Source organism: Neocloeon triangulifer, unplaced genomic scaffold, assembly GCF_031216515.1.
Source record: "Neocloeon triangulifer isolate White Clay Creek 2 clone unplaced genomic scaffold, ASM3121651v1 ptg000004l, whole genome shotgun sequence".
NCBI classification, from domain to species: domain Eukaryota; kingdom Metazoa; phylum Arthropoda; class Insecta; order Ephemeroptera; family Baetidae; genus Neocloeon; species Neocloeon triangulifer.
Genome location: NW_026775547.1, coordinates 4,489,274 through 4,507,897, shown reverse-complemented (window position 1 = coordinate 4,507,897; position 18,624 = coordinate 4,489,274). Strand labels below are relative to the sequence as shown.

At 36.9% G+C, this 18,624-nt stretch overlaps 7 protein-coding genes across 8 annotated transcripts; 2 read left to right on the top strand and 5 right to left on the bottom strand.

Moving 5' to 3' along the window:
* Positions 1–151: 151 nt before the first annotated feature.
* On the top strand, positions 152–2,383 carry LOC132193475 (SET and MYND domain-containing protein 4-like). The gene is made up of 3 exons (XM_059614179.1): positions 152–976; positions 1,174–1,295; positions 1,355–2,383. The coding sequence occupies exons 1-3, from the start codon at positions 247–249 to the stop codon at positions 2,333–2,335; spliced, it is 1,833 nt and encodes a 610-aa protein (XP_059470162.1). The 5' UTR covers positions 152–246; the 3' UTR covers positions 2,336–2,383.
* On the bottom strand, positions 2,349–4,421 carry LOC132193476 (AP-4 complex subunit beta-1-like). Its single transcript, XM_059614180.1, has 6 exons — positions 4,261–4,421; positions 4,010–4,125; positions 3,661–3,955; positions 2,992–3,603; positions 2,640–2,932; positions 2,349–2,582 (listed from the first exon to the last, which is right to left on the bottom strand). Exons 1-6 carry the CDS (start codon positions 4,339–4,341, stop codon positions 2,390–2,392), a joined length of 1,590 nt encoding a protein of 529 aa, XP_059470163.1. The 5' UTR covers positions 4,342–4,421; the 3' UTR covers positions 2,349–2,389.
* A 362-nt stretch (positions 4,422–4,783) lies between these two features.
* On the bottom strand, positions 4,784–5,828 carry LOC132193477 (peptidoglycan-recognition protein 2-like). The gene is made up of 2 exons (XM_059614181.1): positions 5,672–5,828; positions 4,784–5,564 (listed from the first exon to the last, which is right to left on the bottom strand). Exons 1-2 carry the CDS (start codon positions 5,724–5,726, stop codon positions 5,056–5,058), a joined length of 564 nt encoding a protein of 187 aa, XP_059470164.1. The 5' UTR covers positions 5,727–5,828; the 3' UTR covers positions 4,784–5,055.
* A 958-nt stretch (positions 5,829–6,786) lies between these two features.
* LOC132193517 (peptidoglycan-recognition protein 2-like) lies at positions 6,787–7,897 on the bottom strand. Its single transcript, XM_059614235.1, has 3 exons — positions 7,739–7,897; positions 7,268–7,588; positions 6,787–7,108 (listed from the first exon to the last, which is right to left on the bottom strand). Exons 1-3 carry the CDS (start codon positions 7,785–7,787, stop codon positions 6,924–6,926), a joined length of 555 nt encoding a protein of 184 aa, XP_059470218.1. The 5' UTR covers positions 7,788–7,897; the 3' UTR covers positions 6,787–6,923.
* Positions 7,898–8,045: 148 nt separating this feature from the next.
* LOC132193515 (uncharacterized) lies at positions 8,046–9,659 on the bottom strand. 2 transcript variants are annotated; one of them, XM_059614234.1, is made up of 5 exons: positions 9,546–9,560; positions 9,402–9,494; positions 9,146–9,343; positions 8,807–9,091; positions 8,046–8,705 (listed from the first exon to the last, which is right to left on the bottom strand). In XM_059614234.1, exons 2-5 carry the CDS (start codon positions 9,471–9,473, stop codon positions 8,547–8,549), a joined length of 714 nt encoding a protein of 237 aa, XP_059470217.1. In that variant the 5' UTR covers positions 9,474–9,494; positions 9,546–9,560; the 3' UTR covers positions 8,046–8,546. The 2 variants fall into 2 exon arrangements, with proteins under 2 accessions (XP_059470217.1, XP_059470216.1); XM_059614233.1 differs by having other exon boundaries at positions 9,402–9,659.
* A 627-nt stretch (positions 9,660–10,286) lies between these two features.
* On the top strand, positions 10,287–12,499 carry LOC132193514 (RNA polymerase II-associated factor 1 homolog). Its single transcript, XM_059614232.1, has 9 exons — positions 10,287–10,566; positions 10,629–10,910; positions 10,959–11,094; positions 11,149–11,292; positions 11,348–11,451; positions 11,502–11,747; positions 11,807–11,997; positions 12,052–12,156; positions 12,210–12,499. The coding sequence occupies exons 1-9, from the start codon at positions 10,478–10,480 to the stop codon at positions 12,398–12,400; spliced, it is 1,488 nt and encodes a 495-aa protein (XP_059470215.1). The 5' UTR covers positions 10,287–10,477; the 3' UTR covers positions 12,401–12,499.
* A 224-nt stretch (positions 12,500–12,723) lies between these two features.
* On the bottom strand, positions 12,724–13,956 carry LOC132193308 (ribosomal RNA-processing protein 7 homolog A). Its single transcript, XM_059613896.1, has 6 exons — positions 13,830–13,956; positions 13,635–13,774; positions 13,457–13,582; positions 13,278–13,404; positions 12,925–13,221; positions 12,724–12,867 (listed from the first exon to the last, which is right to left on the bottom strand). Exons 1-6 carry the CDS (start codon positions 13,858–13,860, stop codon positions 12,782–12,784), a joined length of 807 nt encoding a protein of 268 aa, XP_059469879.1. The 5' UTR covers positions 13,861–13,956; the 3' UTR covers positions 12,724–12,781.
* Between the last annotated feature and the right edge of the window lie 4,668 nt (positions 13,957–18,624).

The following is an 18,624-nucleotide window of genomic DNA, read 5'->3' as shown; positions in this document are numbered from 1 at the left end:
TTTTAAATATGAATGGCGCGCTTATGTGCTGCCTTCAATACCCGCTACTTATTTATATTTAGATTCTGCAGCTCCTAGCTCGGCCTGATCCTCCCTTCGTTGATATTCCTCGGCGGCCCTTTATTCTTTTATATGCGACAGGGCATTGAGCAGCGCTATTTTTAGTCCTCTTGATCTATACGCGCGCCAGCACCGCTGGGCGCACTTGCTTGATTTCCACTCCGGATCTAGACGTGGGCGGACAGCATGAATTTGAAAGAAGAGGACTTCAAGTTGTTCGAGCGCAAAGTGGCAGCAGGTGGAAAACGGGAAAATGTGAGTTGCGAGAAGTTCATCGAAATTTGCCAGGAGATCGCCGGCGCCGAAATAAGGAAGGAGTACGACCTGCTTCTCACCGAGTCCACTAAAAAGGACAAAATTTCCCAGGCAGAAGCATTCAGAAAGCTGGGAAACGACTTTTTAAATTTACAAAAACACCATGAAGCGGTCGAGTTTTACACTAGGAGCGCCACATGGGCGCCGAAAGGGTCCAGCGCCCGGGGCCAGGCGTACGCGAACCGGAGCGCCGTGCTGGAGATACTAGGACAGTACGAAGAGTGCATTCAAGATGTGGACAGGGCTGTGAAAAATGATTATCCGCAAATGCTGCTGTTCAAACTGTACGTCCGACAATCGAAATGCTACAAGGAACTGAAAAACCAAAAGGCTGCGAAATTGAGCCTGGACAAGGCAACCGAGTGCATTTTGGGACTTAAACTGCCGGAGGAAAAGAAAGAGCATCTCGTGGAAAGTGTTGGAAAAGAATTCGAGAGTGGTTTGGTGCCTCGTGCGAAAAGAGCGGCGGAGAATTACCCAGCGCCACCAAATGTGAGCTATGGAAAGAACAAGGAGGCGCCGAGCTTGTCTGGCGCGGTTTGCATTTCTAGTGATGAGAAGTTCGGAAGGCATTTAATAGCTGCAAGAGACATTCAAGCAGGTTAGCAAATTTCCAAAAAAAATTTAAATTAATTTTTATTCAAAAAAAAAAGTACAACTTTTGATTTTCAGATTAAAATAAGTTTTGTTCAAATTAACAAATTATATTATCCGTTGACGCGACAGGGTTCAAAGTCATTTTCTTAAGAATGTTATTTAATTTTTGAATATTTTAATTAATTTTTCTTCCATTTTAAGGTGATTTTGTACTAGTTGAGCAGCCGTATGCAGCGGTGTTGGCTCCAGAATGCATTTCCACGCATTGCAGTCATTGCATGCGCAGGAGTAACTCTTTAGTCCCATGCGATAACTGCGACTGGGTAAGTTTTCAGTTATATATTTATGAAAAGAAAAAATTTTGATACAAAAAATTTTACAGGCTCTCTTCTGTAGTGAAGAATGTAGGGAAATTGCTAAGGAACAATACCACAATGAGGAATGTCCAGTTGCGAGCAGGTGTTTCAAAGTCATCGACGAGATGAACTTGCAGAGGAGTTGTCACTTCATTCGAATTGTGACCACATTTGGACTTAAAAAGGTCAAAGAGCGTTTGAGCAAACCCGAAGCGCCGGACGGCAGGTCAAAAGGCTTCAACCCGGATGGAATTTACAAATCGGACTCTTTCGAGGCAATTTTCAACCTAGTGACAAACCTGGCGCAACTGCCATTGTTAATGATATACGCCGCCTGCACCATTTCCATCAAAATTATCAAATGTTTCGAGTTGGCCGATCCGAAATTCGAAAATCAATTAGCAGCATTTTGCCTGAAAAATTTGGTAGCCCTGAAGAATAACGCTCACGAAATAACACACACTCATTTGGGTGGTGCGAGCAGGGTGAGGTATCAAGTGGTGGGTGGAGGAGTTTTTGCCTGCTCATCTCTGCTGAACCACTCGTGCAATCCGAACGTATTTCGCACAAATTACGGCACGGCCAATGTGATTCAAGCGATTAGACACATTAGAAAGGGGGAGCAGATTTTCGACTCGTACAAAGAGCATTTCGCGTTCGACCCGAAGCAAGATCGGCAAAGCTATCTTCTGGACCATTATCACTTCAGGTGCATGTGCGAAGCGTGTGAAAACGATTGGGGACTTGTTCAGACCCTACCGATTCATCCGCAGTTCAATTTGTCCAAAGACAAGAAAATCAAAAGCCAGTACGATCAAATGATAACCGCCACTTTTGCGTGCGCCGATAACGCGATGCCCGTCTCTGATAGCAACGTTCACGTTTTTCTGAGAGTGATCAACACATTGAGCAACAGCGGCAGCAAAGCTCTCTTGACCCAAACCATGCAAGGCGCGCAGGAGGACTTGAAAAATTACTTTAAGGCAAAGGGCAACTGTATTTTTTAATTAAAAATAGTAGTTTTGTACAAGAAGAAGAATAAAAATTTGTTTTTTTATTTTTTAATTCACACCTAAAATTGCTTTCATTAGCTCTGGATCGTACGTTAGTATTTTATAAAATTTGGTTGCTTTTTCCGAGAGCAAAATGTTATCACAGTCGTTGACGCAAAATTGGAAAAGTCGGCCTAATGTAAGTTGGCACTCACCAGGCTGTTTCAGGAATAACCGCAACGTGCCCACCAGCAAAAACATTCTGTAGCAATAACAAATTTTATTAGGGTTTGATAATTTGTCTTTTTCATTCGCATACCGAGTTTCTTCAGTGAGCTGCTCGTAATTATTGACCAAATGCTCTAAAATGTAAGGAGCAGTGGGCAAAGTCTCTCCATGCAGTCCAAGTAAGTGCGGCAAAACTGATGGAATAGATTCTGGCTTGAATAAGTCCATCCTGTCTACAATTTTCTCAAGCGTTTTCAAAATTTCTTCAGACGGAATTCCTTCAAAGCTGAACTTTTCCACACCAGCCAGTGTGTTTCTCAGTACTTGAGGATCTGGCGAGTCCAAAAGCTGAAGAATGACTGATAGGCACTTACTTGCTGACGACTGAAGTAAAATTATAAAATATTAGATTTTATTGTAAATCAAAGATTTTAGATTTTTACCTCGAACTTTGCTCGAATCTCACATAGACACTGAATTGCCTGTTGCCCACAACTATTTTCATAGCAAAAGGGGGTGATCGAGGTAAGAACTTTCTCCACCTCGTCATTCCGGCAGGTCACAGACAAAAGGGCCATTTTTTTCATCTTCACATTTGACGAGTCGGTCATTCTTGGCACCAACGAAGCCGAAGGCAAATCTTGGAGCCAATTCTTCCCTCTAGCACCAGACAAGAAGTTTATCACAAGGGTAGCTGTTGACTCTGACGTGCTGGACAGATACTCGACTAAACTCGGGCTTGACCTTTGCACGAGTTGGTCAACGAGGTGCTCAAAAGGACCTTCGATGAGAGTAAGAAAGAGGTTAATGCTGTTGACGTTGACGGCAGAGTATTGGGAGTAAACCAGGTACGGGTCGATGAGTGACAATTCCTCAAATATTTCAGCCTCTTCCTTGGGCTTGTACTTGGCAAGTGCCTGGAGGACAGAGGCCAGTTGCGGCGGGGGGTAGCTACCGAGGCGTCTTAAAAGGTGTTTTGCCATTGCCTTAGTGACAATCACACCTCCCTCCTCGGCCAGCAGAAAGTCCAAAGTTAAAATCGCTGCGGTAGAGACCTATTGAATAATTAGTATTTTATTTTTAAATAAGGACAGTGAGAGAATAATTACTACCTTCGAATCTGAGTCTCGGACAAGAGAATAGAGGATGTCGATAAGTCCTAGCTCTAAGGGAGCCGCAGGACTGTGTTTGTGAAGCGCTCTGCATCCATTCACAGCTGCAAGTCGCACCTTTGGATGCGGATCAGACAGAAGTGTTTGGACGACTCCAGATACATGTTCTGTAAATTCGGGAATGGCACAGATGGAGGCAACGCCAAGACACTTGACCTCCGGATTTGGGTCGCCGCAGTCATGGAGGACACAGTTCACGGCCAACACGGCTGCTTGAGGGTGCTTTTTGCACAGCCTGAAAAATTATCAATCAATAATTTAAATTACGAAATTTAGATTGAATTAAAACCTTGGTAAAATGTGGTGAATGGATTTTTTAACACCCAAGTCCAATGATGGCAGCAATTTCATGACGGGACCAATCAAGCAGGTTGTGTCTTCATTGCTGGAAGACGCTTCCACAAGCTAAAATATTTATTAATTAATTAAAATAAATTAGTACGTAATTTAATGGAGTAAAAATATTATTATGTTTGGTAAAAAAAAAAATGCTGCACAATTTATAGAATTAATAAGAATAATGCATAATAATATTTTCACCTGCGATACAACGATCCTCCCTTGGTCCGACTTGGGATCAAAATTTAAATCAGCTATCGTTTTTGCTAATTGATCCATCATAATTTGATCAAATCATAAAATCAAACAGAGGTAAATAAGAAATTTGCAGAAATTCTGCTTGTTGTTGTTGCGACAGCTGCGAAGTCTCTTGTGATTGGTCTCATCTTCTAAAATGACTTTCTCTGATTGGTCCATTCTCAGTGTTCAAATAAAAGCGCGAAAGAGGTATGCCATTGAATTATATTATATTATTATACTGTTTGTTTCTACTTTTTGCACATTTTCTTTAATTTCCATGTAAGAGTTATCGAAGGCTTCCAGTGTTTTATAAAAATATTGGAGATTGCCTTCCACCTGCCTTCCGCAAGCTAAAAGAATGTAATTGGCTCTAGACAAAAAAAAATAGTAATGAAATTAAAATTTTAGTTTAATTGATACTCATTATTACACGAAAGGTGTTCAATGTGTATGGATTAAAAAATATTAACACCTTTTTTTTATCAAATCTTCTCTCAATCAAATTTTATTAAAATTAATTTTTACAATAGACATAAAACACCATTTCCAACTACAATGTGTAGAAACAATCAATCCTATTCTTTGGAAAGTTAATTACGAACAAAACTATTTCCTTTTCGTTAAGATTCTGCAGAAAAAAGTTACAAACTTAACTCCTATGGAACAATTCCAGGTTAATTTCAGTTCAATAAAAAAATTTATATTAGATTGTTTCATGAAATAGATCAGACTTTATTAATAATTATATTTAAATTATTAAGGGTTAGGTTCGAAGTTAGGCCAGGTTGTAATTTCATTGTAGAGAGCATCTCCAGGGCAAGAAGAGGTGACAAAGGCCTGCCTGTGGCCGATGAGCCCAAAGTCAGGGAACAGATAGCCTTGCTCAATGCCGCATTCGTTGAGAAGTTTGGCTGCGTCAAGAGCAACGGGATATGGCAAGTAAGCGGAGAACGTTCCAATGAAGCAAACGCCGATGCTCAAGCTATTGAAGCCCGGTGTGTGCGAGCCGATGGCCTGCCAACCCCTGCCCTCGTACACTCGGCCGTCCTCGCCGACCAAGAAGTTGTAGCCAATGTCCGACCAGCCGTTTACGTCCATGTGCTCGTCTTGGAAACCACGCACCATTGCGGCGCACGTGTCAAAGTCATTGCAAGTTTGAGACTCGGCGTGGTGGATGACAACGTACGGAATTGGCAGAGGCTGGTAAGAAACGCTGTAAGGTGGTCGGGCACCCCAATCGGCTCTGCTTACGATTGTAGGGCAGGCTATAATTGAATTATTTTACTTCTTGGTACTTTTTTTTTAAATCTGTTTAAATTAAAAAAAAAATCAAGATTACAAACTTTAAAGAATTAAGCTTCTTAAAACTAACCTGCAAAGACGCTTGAAAAACAGGCTGCCAAGGCAATTACAATAGTAATCTTCATTCTGGTGGCTGCGGCAAGATGAAACTCAAAAGCCGTGCCGCTTTATAAATTAGAGTAAACAAGATAATAATGCCGTGCGCAATATGAAACACTAAAAGGCCAAAACTAAAAAGAAGATAATAATATATCTCAAGTTTCTGATAATTATTGTAATAATTTATATGCGAATAACACTAACCTCTCAAGAGATGCGTCAAACAATAACAATATTGAAACGTTTTTCATTGAAAAATTGTGTAAGAAAAAAATAATCTTTGCAGTCACATAATGATGAAGTTGTTCTTAAAGAGCAATAGGAGAAACATCTGAAATATAATGTATCAATGAAAGAGTTTGGATTTAAAAAAGGAAGCTTACCTCTTATGGTAAAACTCCATAAGGCAACTATGATGAGAAGCACTCTAGAGATAATAAAACATAAACCGACATAAACACTTCCAAGAGTCTCGTGACTCTTTTTGCACGAAATTAACCCTTTTGTGCGTGTATTTTGTTACGTGACTTTTATTATTTATTGTCAATGTACATCATCCTTAAATGTATATTATGTATTATATTTATATAAGAAATCTGATTTTTTTTCTGCTTGTAACAAAAAAGCAAAAAAAAAACGTTCTTATTATATAACATAATAATAATCAGAAGTGAAGTGATTCGGCTTTTCCTTGTTATAAAAATTATTTTGCTTTTTACAACGAGGAAAATCCCGATCTCTTCACTTCCATAACTATCTTCTCGAGAGTAAATTTAAAAAAAAAAAAATAATAATAATAATTGAACATGATTATTTTCCATAGAAAATAATTGACTTATATCAAAATTTTAACATTCTAATTTTTTTTTAATATGTTGGGCTGTTAACTACAGAGTATGTTGTATCTTTTTGCTCTATTCAATTTCAATAATAATTAAAAATTTAAGCATTATTCAAAGACAACATAACTAAGTAGATTAAACTTGATAAATATCAAGTTCTCAATCTAGCCGATTAATTAGAGATTTCGCAGAATTTGTACAAATTTTCTCAGAATAAAGATATAAAAAAGATAGGCCATAGAAGTATTAAATTAACAAACTCTTCCATTTATTTACAAATTTCATTTTTATTTTTCATTTTTTTTAACATGATTTTAAAAAGATCACAGAAGAAATATTGAGCATCGAATTGCTGATGATGATGAGCATGAAAGTTATCGCTTAAGGGTTGGGCTCAAAATCGGGCCAGGTCTGGATGAGGCTGTAGAGAGCATCTCCGGGGCAGTCGGTTGCCACGGCCTGACGGTGACCAATGGTCATGTGGGCGAGCTGCACATAGCGATCGTCCATACCGCACTGGATCAACTGCCTGACGGGGTCAACCAAAGTGCTGCTGGGAGCGGAGGCTGAAAAATATACATGCCAGAATAAATTTAAAATAATTCCTAGATTAAAATAGTTTCCAAAAACTATTTTTAAGAATTTTAAATAATTATTTTGGGAAGAAATTGCAATTTTTTTAATATTTATTGTGACAAAATCTTTAAATTTATTTTACTACTTACAGATGTAGCTGCCAATGAAGCAAATGCCGATGGAGTTGCTGTTGTAGCCCGGAGCGTGAGCTCCAACGCGGTCCCAACCACGACCCTCGTAGATGTTGCCGTCACCACCAACCAGGAAGCTGTAGCCAATGTCAGACCAGCCGTTGACGTCCATGTGCTGGTCTTGGAAGCCACGTACCAACGCCGAGCAGGAGGCCTGGGACGAGCATGTTCCGGACTCAGAGTGGTGGATCACGACGTAGGGGACAGGGTTGCTCAGGTAGGTGATGCTGGTGGGAGGACGAGCACCCCATGCAGAGCGGGAAACGATGTTCGGGCATGCTGTGGACATAGAAATTATTATTAAAATATTCATTAATTCCCCTGGCAAACTGGGCTATGCAACCACGTGCGCAGGGGTGTCGCACCAGTTGCATAGTTTTAATTTAACTTTATAAAATTTAATTTTGAAGTTCTTGAACTGAATTTTACCAGCGAATGCAGAGGCCAGGCAGGCGAGAAGCACAACGGCGGTCTTCATTATGCACACCAACTTTGTTGTTAATAATGCGCTTCTGCATTACTCGAAGCCCTTTTTATAGTTCATACTCCTCAAATATTTGTGCCGTGTGCAACTTGTTTCGCTCTTGACAATCAATTCACTTTGACACGCTCGGTCTGATAATGGTGGGTGGCATCGTTTTTTGTCTCTCTGTTGTTTGCTTGCATTTTAGATTAATATCTCATTTTGTTTTCAGATATTGGTCTTATGCAATCTCTTTATATTTTCTTTGCATGGATAGATTGTGTTTATCAATCACGATATTATCACCTAAAATCAATTGAGGGTACATATTTTGTTTACGAGCATGTAGATGATTTTAAAATTATGTTATGTAAATAAAAAAGCCAGGTCAATTGAGACTATCATTATTTTTATTGCCATTGCAGCTTACTAGAGACAACATTGCATAATGAAATTTTTTAACAATAATTGTATAATAAGACATGAATAATTTTTTTTGTGGTTAATAAATTATTTTAAAATGTTGCTTTTGAAATTATTAGTAATAGCTTTTTCTTTTATGTTTTTTATGAATTTTTATTAACTAATTTCTAATGTATTGCAAAATAGAGTGTTTTTGTGCGAATTAATTAATTTTTATCATATATATAAATAGAGTCCATCCAATTAAAAAAGAATCACTGAAAATAAATTGCACACGTATTTTATAATTTTTATTCAACTTAAATCCAGATATTTAATTCTTTTTTATTTAGCGTAGACAAAATAATGCAATTATACTTGACTGGCAACTATTTGCATCGATCCATCTGCATTGCTTGCAGCCACGTCAAAATCGGACTTGGCTACATTTAGCCGAAACCGTGTTTCAATGTCTTTTGAAATTATCTCCTGTAGCAGTATTTGCGCTTCCACTTCAGCAGGTTCTCCCTCCTGTAATAATGCGAGTTCAGTTAAGAGTTTTGAAAGAAAGAAAAATCTCGTTTTCATCTGAAGATATTAAATTTAAAATGATAAAAATCATATTATCTTACGTATCCAGATAAAATTGATTGAACTTCTGAATTCAGGAAATAGATTTCCTTCGTCAAATTATTGTCCACTATCTCAAATATGGAATTGGTTGAATTCGTATCTTCCCTTAGATGGGCCAAGTTTTCCGGGATGAGTGGCAAATTTGTCAATAGATTGTTCTCGTATGTGTGAACGCGTGCCTCGTAGCTCTCAAATGCGTCCTTCTGAAGTCGCAGAAAAGTGTTGACATAGTAGTCGGTTTGCTGCATGTCTGATCTAAACTGATCTATAATTGAAGATGTCACCTAAAAAAATTGGAATATAATTTTAGTGAAAATATATTTATCTCTGTAACTTACATTGAGTTCTTCAAATTTCAAAGTAATCTGTTGAACATTGATTTTGTAATCATTGTTAACAAGGGCAAAAATGTCGTTTGTGCGAAAAAAGCAGGCAGAGCTTCGGGCAGATAGAAGTAAAAGGTCAGTGTGCGCAGTTTCAACGTCAGCTGCCAGATCTTTGCTACTTGCAATTAAAGCTGCACATGATGTGGGCCGCTTTAGGATAAATATTATTCAATCGATAATCCGGTTATAAAATTTTATGTTATCTTACCAGAACAAGATTAGTCAACGAAATTAATAACAGCAGGGTAGACGATACGGAATGAAAATTGTTGCTCTTCATTTTGTCGCTAAATTTAATACACTATTTTTCAATTAATTTCTGTGTTGGAATTATAGAAAAAAATTCAACAACCTTACTGATAAACACGTGATGCTACACTGGAATTAATCTAAATTTCGAGATTTAATCGAACTAAAGTAGGCACTTGACAAGATAAAAATTTAGAAAATTTTATTGTTCTCAGCGTACATTAAAAACAGTTTCCGTGGCAAAACTGTTGACAGCACTAGGATATTGGATTGGATAGTCTTAATTCTTTTTCTATTTCTCGAGCAAAATTTTAATTGGAACAAAGTGGTGCAGAAAAACTTGTTGAAAGCAATTATAGGAAACCATTTTTATATAGCTTGGAATTTTTTACTAACAATCGCTAAAAATCATTTAATTGAAAATTTCTTCAGCTGGTCTTTCCTTATATTTAAATGAGACATAATTTTTCACAACATAAATAAAATAAAAATAATTAAGGCATATCATCATCCTGCTTGAAGACTTAAAAGGATTTTCTTTTAAACGCCTCAACGTATAACTGGGTTCCAAAGTGCACCCTTCTCCCTGCCGACTTTGCATAACAACGGAATAACTCACAATCAGTCCTAGTATGAGAAATCTTTCAAGTTTTTCCGAGAAAAATCCGTCTGGAATGTGAACGGAACCCACAATCTCCGGGATGGAGGGTAATAATAATCCTTGAATTATAACACAAGATGCGCTCAAGCGCTGATCCAGGGTCCGCTCTGTTTTCGCGCCAATGCCTGGCAAAAAAGTGGGCGTGGCCATAGAAAAAGCCAAAAGCGTCTTATTGGCCAAAAAGCCAATGGAATAAACAGGAATAAACATGGAGTTGTTGTGTTTGTGTTAATCTGTTAATGTTTCTGGAGCACCTGCCGCTTTTTTGCGATTTCTCCGCCGTGAATGAACTTTGCGGCCAAATGAGCGATTCCCTTTAATACCGAATTACTTTTAAAATCCTGACTGCTGATTGAAAAGGACCTTTCGACAGAATGGCGCCGACTCTGCAACCTCAAAACAGCCAGCCGGAGAAGCGGCCGATGGGCCCTCCCGGCGCACGAACTGCCCCCCAGGAAAGAAAGTAAGATTTTTTTAAATCCTCTTCGTACAATGAATTAAAAAAAAAAAATCTTTTTACTGCAGAACAGATCTGGTTTGCCGCGTGAAATACTGCAACACACTGCCCGACATTCCTTTTGACACTAAATTTGTCACTTACCCTTTCGACTCAACGAGATTTATTCAAAACAACCCCACGTCTCTTGAGAGAACCTACAAGTATGAAGTGCTGGCGGAGCACGACCTTGGGGTCACTATTGACCTCATCAACAGCGACGCCTACGCCATAGACCAAGATGCGATGCTGGATCCCATCGACGAAAAACTCCTCGAGGAAGAAGTCTCGACGCCACAAGATGCCAACAGGTATTGATTTTTTTAAATTTTTTCATCAAGAATAATTTTTTTTATCAGGAAAAAGAAACACTCCAAGAGCGTGTCATGGTTGCGCCGAACAGAATACATTTCCACAGAACAGACAAGATTTCAGCCCCAAACCATGGAAAAAGTTGAGGCTAAAGTTGGCTACTCTGTTAAAAAAGCCCTCAAGGTAAATTTCGTCTATTTTAATCTGGCGACTTTTTAACTAAATGATTATCCAAAGGACGAAACCTTGTACATGGACAGGGACAGTCAAGTCACAGCTATCGAGAAAACTTTTGCCGATTCAAAGATCACCATCGAGAAGCACTACAGCAAACCTAATGTTGTTCCAGTTGAAGTTCTCCCAGTCTATCCTGACTTCAAAGTGAGCTAAAAAGTCTCAAAATATTTCAACCATTTTATTTTTTTTATAAATTTAGATGTGGAAATACGCCTGTGCTCAAGTCATTTTTGATTCGGATCCGGCCCCTGTTGGTAGATCTGTGCCTGCTCAGATTGAAGAAATGTCTCAGGCCATGATTAGGTTTGTTTCATTTGATATATAGTTTATAAATATATTAATTTTGTGTACAGAGGTGTGATGGACGAGAGTGGAGAACAGTTTGTGGCGTACTTCTTACCTACAGAAGATACTCTGATAAAAAGAAAACAAGACCAGAGTTTGGGCATGGAGTGGGACGACGAAAGTAACGACTACACTTACAAAATGGCTCGAGAGTACAACTGGACTGTCAAGAGCAAGGCCAGCAAGGGCTATGAAGAAAATTACTTTTTGGTTGTGCGAGACGACGGAGTTTATTTCAATGAGCTCGAGACTAGGTACAGCTAATTTAAATCGTTTGCTAAGAATTTTTTTTATTATTTTATGAAAAATTTAGGGTTCGACTGAACAAGAGAAGGCAAAAGCAGGGAGGTGTGACAAACACCAAGCTCTTGGTTCACCACAGACCACTCAATGAAGCTGAACACCAGACGCAACGAGTCAGAGAAAAAGCTTTGGAGACCATTTGTGAAGAAGATGACGACGAACCTATGGCCGAGGACGATGATCAGGAAAAAGAGCAAAGTGGTAAGAAATTTCAATCTATAGGTTTTGTGAGATAAATATATAATTATATTCCAGATGCTGAGGACCTTGAAAATGAAAGCCAAGAGAAAAATGACGAGAAAATGGAAACAGACGGTGAGAAATCCGGCGACGAAAGTAACAAAAGTAATTCTGACAAAGGTATTAATAGTTGTTTTCTATGCTTCATTTTTAATTTCGAATTCATTTTGCAGAGGGCAGTGAAAATGAAGGAAGTGACAACGAAGCTAGTGGCCATGAAGGCAGCAAGAAGGGTTCTGATGCTGAGAGTGGTGACGAAGGAAGCAAGAAGGGCTCGCCTGCAGCTTCACCACAAGGATCAAAAGCTTCGTCCAGCAGTAGTAGCAGTTCTAGCGGAAGTGCATCGGATTCTGACTCAGATTAAAATTGATGTGGAAAATAAATTTTAATAATTGTACAACATGAAAAAACTTGACTTTAATTTTAAAAATTAAGTTATAAGAAAATAACATCAGAACAAAAGTCTCATTCAATAAAACGAAAAAATGCCTGAATTCTTGATGGCAAAAACATTTTAAATTCAGTCTTGATCGTTGATTCTGGATAATAATTTGTTTCCGAGTACTATGTGGTGAGAACTGAGAATTTAACTTCCAACTTTTGCTTTGCAATGAGCAAAAAATATCAAAATTTCCACTAATTTGCAAAAATGTTACCATTGGAATACAATAAATATTACATTAATCATTTCAAACCTTTAATATTTGTTTATTAATATTTCCCTTAAATTACAAATATTTTTACACTAAAATGGTCTGAATCTTCTCGATTGGCGGAGTTGAGCAACTCGCTTTTTGTCCTCTTCAAATTTCTGCCTCAGCTCAGCTAAGTCTGGGAGAACAAAATTTTAATATATAAATATAAAAAAAAGGTAAAATGGATGCTTACGATTCATTTTTGATTCTCTAATTTGGAAAGTGTAGAAGTTGAGCAGTTCCTTCTTTGCCTTCTTCTTGCCCTCCTTGGCCAGCACCCTCTGCTCAACGCTCTCCTTCCTTGCAAACCCTGGCTTTCTACCCTTCTTGGTCACAGTGACCCACCCCTCTTCATCCTCCTGCCCTTCGGTTTCTTTCAGCTTTCTCTGTTCGTCAGATATTTTCTCGTCGTATTGCGCCATAAAGTTGTCAATATCCGCCTGAAGCTCACTGACAACAGGAATGTTTCTGTCATAGCTCGCTTTCCATACTGAAAATGCACCAGATTAAAATTATTCAATCTCAAATATTATTAATTGTACAAACTTTGCACAGCTGTCGGAAGAGTTTTGTCTTCTTTACTATACAAGACCTTTGGTTTCTTCCATCGGAGCTTTAAGGCGGATTCTAAGGCTGATCCAGTTTTGAAGACCACATACGCAACTTTATAGCCCTAATTGAAAATTTGATTTATGTGTTTAATAAGACAAATGATTAAAAACAACTTTGATGGTTTCGATCTTGCTGAAAAACCGCGAGTCCTCTTCCTGAGGCCCGGCAGCCGTGGGCTTTTTGTGAAAGTAGACATTCAAAATTGGACCACACTCTTCAAAAAGTTTCTTCACGCACTCCTAGTTGTAAATTTAAATTATTATCAAACGTGAATTTAATCAAGGAATTTACCTCTGTGTAAAACGGCGGAACGTTGACGACAAAAAGTGTGCGGCCAGCAGGTTTTGCGGAACTTTTTTCACGGACCGAATGCTCTTTGCAGTAGAGCCAGTGGCAGGCGCAGCTCGACTCTTTGTACTTTACGGGAAGGGCTAAAATTAGGGCGATTGATTCATTCGCTGTGCCGATTTAAGCATACAACATTACCTAGAAAATCACACATGTGAGTTGACGCCATGCTTGCTTTTTGCTTATTTGGAAAACTTTATCTTGATGTTTTGAATCGGAGCTTTCTAAACAACCACCAGGTGTCTCCTGAAACGCGCAGAGTGCAGAGGCGCAAAATAAATTAGCTCGCAAAGCAACACAAATTTATGATTATTATGTACATGGAGGATTTGGAGGAAATTTTACTATACAAGATATCAGTATAATTAAAATAGGGTGTAGTAATAAGTAACGGATCACAAAAATAGTATTTGTATTTCTTATAGCGCAATTTAAATTCTAAAAGTACATTTGGGTGAAATAAAATAAAGTAAACAATATTCTATATAAGGTCAATACCCAGACTTTTCAAAATAACCTAAAACTACTTAAAAGAATTTCATAATCTTTTTTATAATAATTAAAAAAAAAAATTTTAATTTTCCTATAATAAAAAAAAAATTATAAGACCGCCACCAAGAAAGACCTGAAGGCGCTGGATAAAAATGTTGGCTGTATTAAAATGCTGGCGGCCTCACTTAAAGGCGCGACTAAAATTTCTATTGCAAAATTTGAGACTAAAAAAAAATGAGATATTAAACCATATCATCAAGGTCTGTGAACAAACCTGAATTTCAATAATAAATAGCAAACTGCTAAATTTCAGGTTTAAATATCGTTTGTCGTCCTTTTTGCAACTTAATAGCAAATAAAAAATTGTGAGACGGCCAGTTAGAATAATCCTGGAGGCGCTGGATTAAATTGCTGGCCGCCTATTTTCAGCGCACGACAAAAATTACGACTAGCAAAATCAGCGACTAAAAAAATGAAATATTAAACCGTGTGATCAAGGTCTGTGAACAAACCTGAATTTTAAAAATTAAATACCTGAACTGCTATATTTCAGGGTTAAATATCATTTGTCGTCTTTTTTGCAACTTAAAAGCAAATAAAAAATTGTGAGACGGCCAGATAGAATAATCCTGGAGGCGTTGGATTAAAATGCTGGGTTAAAAATTTAACTTACAACATCATATTTTAAACACAGTCACTTTAAACTCTCACTTTTTGTACAATATTAGAAAGGCCACCACTTCTTTTGAGTTGAAAGTTTTTTCAGGGCCAAGGTCAGGTCAGCTACTTCTTTTTCCAGTTCGGAAATTTTTCTTTTCAGCATATGGTATTCTCCTCTGTCGCATCAGCGACACCCTGATTTTTATCTGCAGCTCTTACAATCACTTCTTCTTCCTTTGTCCTGAAATGAGTCCAGCCCTCAAGTCCTCTTTTTTCTTCTTAGCTTGTGGCACATCATCATCACTAGCAGGCAAAAAGTTCCTCTTCCCTTTTACCTTCAGGCTTTCATTTTCTTGGTCATAGGGGTGCTGTTTTTTTATTACAAATTATTATTTTTATAAATTTTTCTAGAAATTTTAATTACCTTTTTTCGGAATAAAACATGACAGGCTTCAGCTCGAAAACTTCTTAATGAATCAATATTAGCAGCATGACAAATGATATTGTCACTCAGACAATACCATTCTTTTGCTTGGCCAACATATAATAATGCCCTTGTTGGGGCGTACCAGTGTGACAGGTTACTCCAACCATCTCAAAAGCCTCTCTTGAAAATTCATTTGAAGTCTCGCTAAAAATATTCATTAATCTCGATGGAATTTGTTGATATGAAATACAACCTTTTCCAACATTCAAAATGCAGTTCTTTCTCAATCTTGACGTTTGTGTCGATCTTTGTGTTGTCCAAGTTTACGCGGTCCAACTGGATATTGATGTAGCTACATTAAGAAGTTAAAAAATTAATATTGATAATATATAGTATTAAATTTCTGTATTTACTTAGTTGTCGGTGATAAGAGTTCACTGGTGGATTTCCGGCAGCATTTGGTTTCGGTCTTGGTGGCTTTCTTAAACATTGTATCCACACTACGTCCTGTGTGTGCGCTAAAAATTGCCACATGCTCTTCTCTAAAAGTCATTTTCTTTGCACAGTCCAGGCTTTGCAATGAAAATAAGAATTAATTAATGAGTTTATTTTTTCAGGTAACATTATTTTTTTTTAAACTTTCTCAAAATTATATACTCATTTTGGTGCTTACAGATTGACACATGGAATTATTTTACAGATATGCGCAATATATATGAATATTCAAATCTATAACAGCAAATACATTCAGTTTAAGTTTACAATGGCAACCGAGGAATTTTAAGTTTCACTCTTTGAGATTTTTTCTAAATTAAAAATTAAAATTTTCGAGAATAGTAGAGTTTTGAGTTTTTTTTTTATGAAGAACGATGATTAAATAAAATAATAAGTGTCAAAATTAAGGGTCACGTTTGAGAGGAGAATCCTAAGTAATAAGTAAAAAACCTAAAAATAATAGAAGTAAGAATCTTCAGAAAAATAAAGTTTTTTGATCTGTGAGATTATAATTACTAGCTGGTGACGGCGTTGCTAAAAAATTAATTTCTTAATAATTGATTAAATTTCAATATCTTTAATCCAATTTTTATTATTACTGATATTGTTTATTTGTCTACCATTTTGTTACATCACAGTGGTTACAGTCAATTGTTGAAAACAATTGATTTAAATAAGGAATTGTTGGAAAATACGGCACCACCCATATAATTGAGCCACACAATGTCCTTGTGACATAATGTGAGAGGTCGCAATCCTTCAGGCTGCTTGACCTTTCTGTGACTTTTCTTAAAAAAAAAAGTAAAAAACGCAAACCCTCTCATTTAAACGTCCATGACCGCAAGAGGCCACAGACCGTGGTTCTTTTTTTGCTACACAAACTGGTCGAGGGCGAGGCACGAAAACCACCCGTTTTTCGATTGCAAACTTTCCAATAGAAAAATTTCTGCGCCTGCTGTGCACTTTTCAAATATTTTGCCATAAATGGGTGTTGAAGAGCATTTATGTAGTTTATATGAAAATAATATAATAATATTTACCAAATTGGTAAGATAATTGAAAAATGCAATGAATTTTGAGCGAGAAGTTGCTAATATGAAAAATAATTATCAAAAAAGTAGAACAAATTTGAATAAGAGGACTGTTGTTGAAAACAAGGGAACCTCCTATTTATCAGAAAAAAAGGTATCAGAAAATATTTTTGTCATTTATCCGAAAATTATTCATCAGAAATTATTTATCAGAACAATATGATTCATTTGTCAGAAATACATTTATCATAAATTCATTCGTCAGAAAACAGAACAAGTGAAATTGAAGCATGTGTAGATTTAAATGAAAAAATTTTCAAACAAAATCAAGTGTAATTTTTTCTTCAAAGTTGAAATCATTTTATGATTAACTATTATTTCTAAGAGAGATAACGTTCCATGAAGAGACAAATATTTTCCTAATATAAACTGCATTGGCTTATGTAAGTAAAATTCACAATCAGTTGAAACTTTGCGTATAGAAAACCAAGACAAACTCAGATTTTTTATTTTTTTTATAGCAACAAGCAATGCTTACAAAATTTGAAAATTGGCCTTTACTAATCAGTAATCAGCAAACATTGGATCGCGTTGGATCATACTTTGCTCAGCAAGGAGAAGTAAATTTTAAGATCCATGGAAAAATCATAAACTCTGCTCATCATGTGCTGCGAATTCTGCCTAGTTTCATTTAAATACATAAAGCCTAAAAAGTGACAAGCCATTGTTTGTGATTTTTGTCACGGAAAACAATAAATTAAAATTATTAAAATTTGCTTATAGAGCTTTAAAATCTTTCATTTATCTTATATTTTAATCAGAATGAATAATACAAATTTCTGAGCAATGAATTTCTGATAAATAAAATTCTGATCAATGCGGACGACTGTTTTCTGACAAATAAATTTTTGATTTTGGCGACTCAAAAATAAAATAAAACGTTAAATAATAATAATAATTAACAGAACATAATTGAGTGTATTTTGCCACGTTTGTGGAACTTGATGCCTCACAAACTACAAAGTCTTCAAAACAAAAATTAAATGTAAATTAAAAATTAAATTATGGTTGTTGAGAAAAACAGTTAATTATATTAAATAGAAATATTGCTTAAATCTTTTTTACTGCACAATAATAATTTGTGAGAAATTAGCTCCATCTGAAGCTATAAAAGCACCTGTCGAGAATTCCTTTGGAAATTGGCTGGACGCGTGACGCGTAACACACAAAATAAAAAAGGTGCATATTTATGATGAAATAAATTAATATGCAAAGGATGGAAATATAAATACCTAGTTTGGAAAAGGCTGCACCAGTGGAAAGCTAGATTGGCTGGAACAACGTTCGTCCCTCTCTACTCCTACAAACTTTGGACGCAGAAAAATTCGACCCCGATGTCTCTGCAAATCTCCGTCGCTTGGCCGCGAACTGACTGAAACACAACATATTTCATGTTAACACAAAAGTTAGGTGACGATTAAATTTCAATAATTCGAATTTCCAATACATTATTCAAAATTCTTGACCAAAATTCTTTGTTCCTTTCCTTTTGACATGGTCAAGAATTTTGGAATTTTTTAAATTAAAACGATAATTTTACGTTTTCACACGTTGTGGTAATCAAAGAGAGAAATAAATTTACCTTTTTGCAACTGTTAATCGACAGGGAGGCAACCCGCCTTGCTCAAATTCTGAGTTCTTCCTCTCGGTTTTGCGTGATTCGGCATTCGGCGCCAACACAGGCAATGAACGGCAGAAGAGAGGACGGACCTGCGCTTGCCACACGGCGCATGCGTGATGTCACGAAAATCGCGCTGACTTTTCGCTT

Excerpts from the sequence above, each read along its gene's own strand:
- LOC132193475 (XM_059614179.1), top strand. The coding sequence starts at position 247 with ATGAATTTGAAAGAAGAGGACTTCAAGTTGTTCGAGCGCAAAGTGGCA. Across the intron at positions 977-1,173 it reads TGCAAGAGACATTCAAGCAG|GTGATTTTGTACTAGTTGAG; the intron begins GTTAGCAAATTT and ends TTCCATTTTAAG. Across the intron at positions 1,296-1,354 it reads CATGCGATAACTGCGACTGG|GCTCTCTTCTGTAGTGAAGA; the intron begins GTAAGTTTTCAG and ends AAAATTTTACAG.
- LOC132193476 (XM_059614180.1), bottom strand. The coding sequence starts at position 4,341 with ATGATGGATCAATTAGCAAAAACGATAGCTGATTTAAATTTTGATCCC. Across the intron at positions 3,956-4,009 it reads ATTCACCACATTTTACCAAG|GCTGTGCAAAAAGCACCCTC; the intron begins GTTTTAATTCAA and ends ATAATTTTTCAG. Across the intron at positions 2,583-2,639 it reads CAGCTCACTGAAGAAACTCG|AATGTTTTTGCTGGTGGGCA; the intron begins GTATGCGAATGA and ends TTATTGCTACAG.
- LOC132193477 (XM_059614181.1), bottom strand. The coding sequence starts at position 5,726 with ATGAAGATTACTATTGTAATTGCCTTGGCAGCCTGTTTTTCAAGCGTC. Across the intron at positions 5,565-5,671 it reads TTTTTCAAGCGTCTTTGCAG|CCTGCCCTACAATCGTAAGC; the intron begins GTTAGTTTTAAG and ends ATTCAATTATAG.
- LOC132193517 (XM_059614235.1), bottom strand. The coding sequence starts at position 7,787 with ATGAAGACCGCCGTTGTGCTTCTCGCCTGCCTGGCCTCTGCATTCGCT. Across the intron at positions 7,589-7,738 it reads CCTGGCCTCTGCATTCGCTG|CATGCCCGAACATCGTTTCC; the intron begins GTAAAATTCAGT and ends CTATGTCCACAG. Across the intron at positions 7,109-7,267 it reads CTTCATTGGCAGCTACATCT|CCTCCGCTCCCAGCAGCACT; the intron begins GTAAGTAGTAAA and ends TATATTTTTCAG.
- LOC132193515 (XM_059614233.1), bottom strand. The coding sequence starts at position 9,473 with ATGAAGAGCAACAATTTTCATTCCGTATCGTCTACCCTGCTGTTATTA. Across the intron at positions 9,344-9,401 it reads CGTTGACTAATCTTGTTCTG|CGGCCCACATCATGTGCAGC; the intron begins GTAAGATAACAT and ends TTTATCCTAAAG. Across the intron at positions 9,092-9,145 it reads TGAAATTTGAAGAACTCAAT|GTGACATCTTCAATTATAGA; the intron begins GTAAGTTACAGA and ends CAATTTTTTTAG.
- LOC132193514 (XM_059614232.1), top strand. The coding sequence starts at position 10,478 with ATGGCGCCGACTCTGCAACCTCAAAACAGCCAGCCGGAGAAGCGGCCG. Across the intron at positions 11,095-11,148 it reads CTGTTAAAAAAGCCCTCAAG|GACGAAACCTTGTACATGGA; the intron begins GTAAATTTCGTC and ends GATTATCCAAAG. Across the intron at positions 11,293-11,347 it reads CAGTCTATCCTGACTTCAAA|ATGTGGAAATACGCCTGTGC; the intron begins GTGAGCTAAAAA and ends TTATAAATTTAG.
- LOC132193308 (XM_059613896.1), bottom strand. The coding sequence starts at position 13,860 with ATGGCGTCAACTCACATGTGTGATTTTCTAG. Across the intron at positions 13,775-13,829 it reads TCACATGTGTGATTTTCTAG|CCCTTCCCGTAAAGTACAAA; the intron begins GTAATGTTGTAT and ends CCCTAATTTTAG. Across the intron at positions 12,868-12,924 it reads TAGAGAATCAAAAATGAATC|ACTTAGCTGAGCTGAGGCAG; the intron begins GTAAGCATCCAT and ends TTGTTCTCCCAG.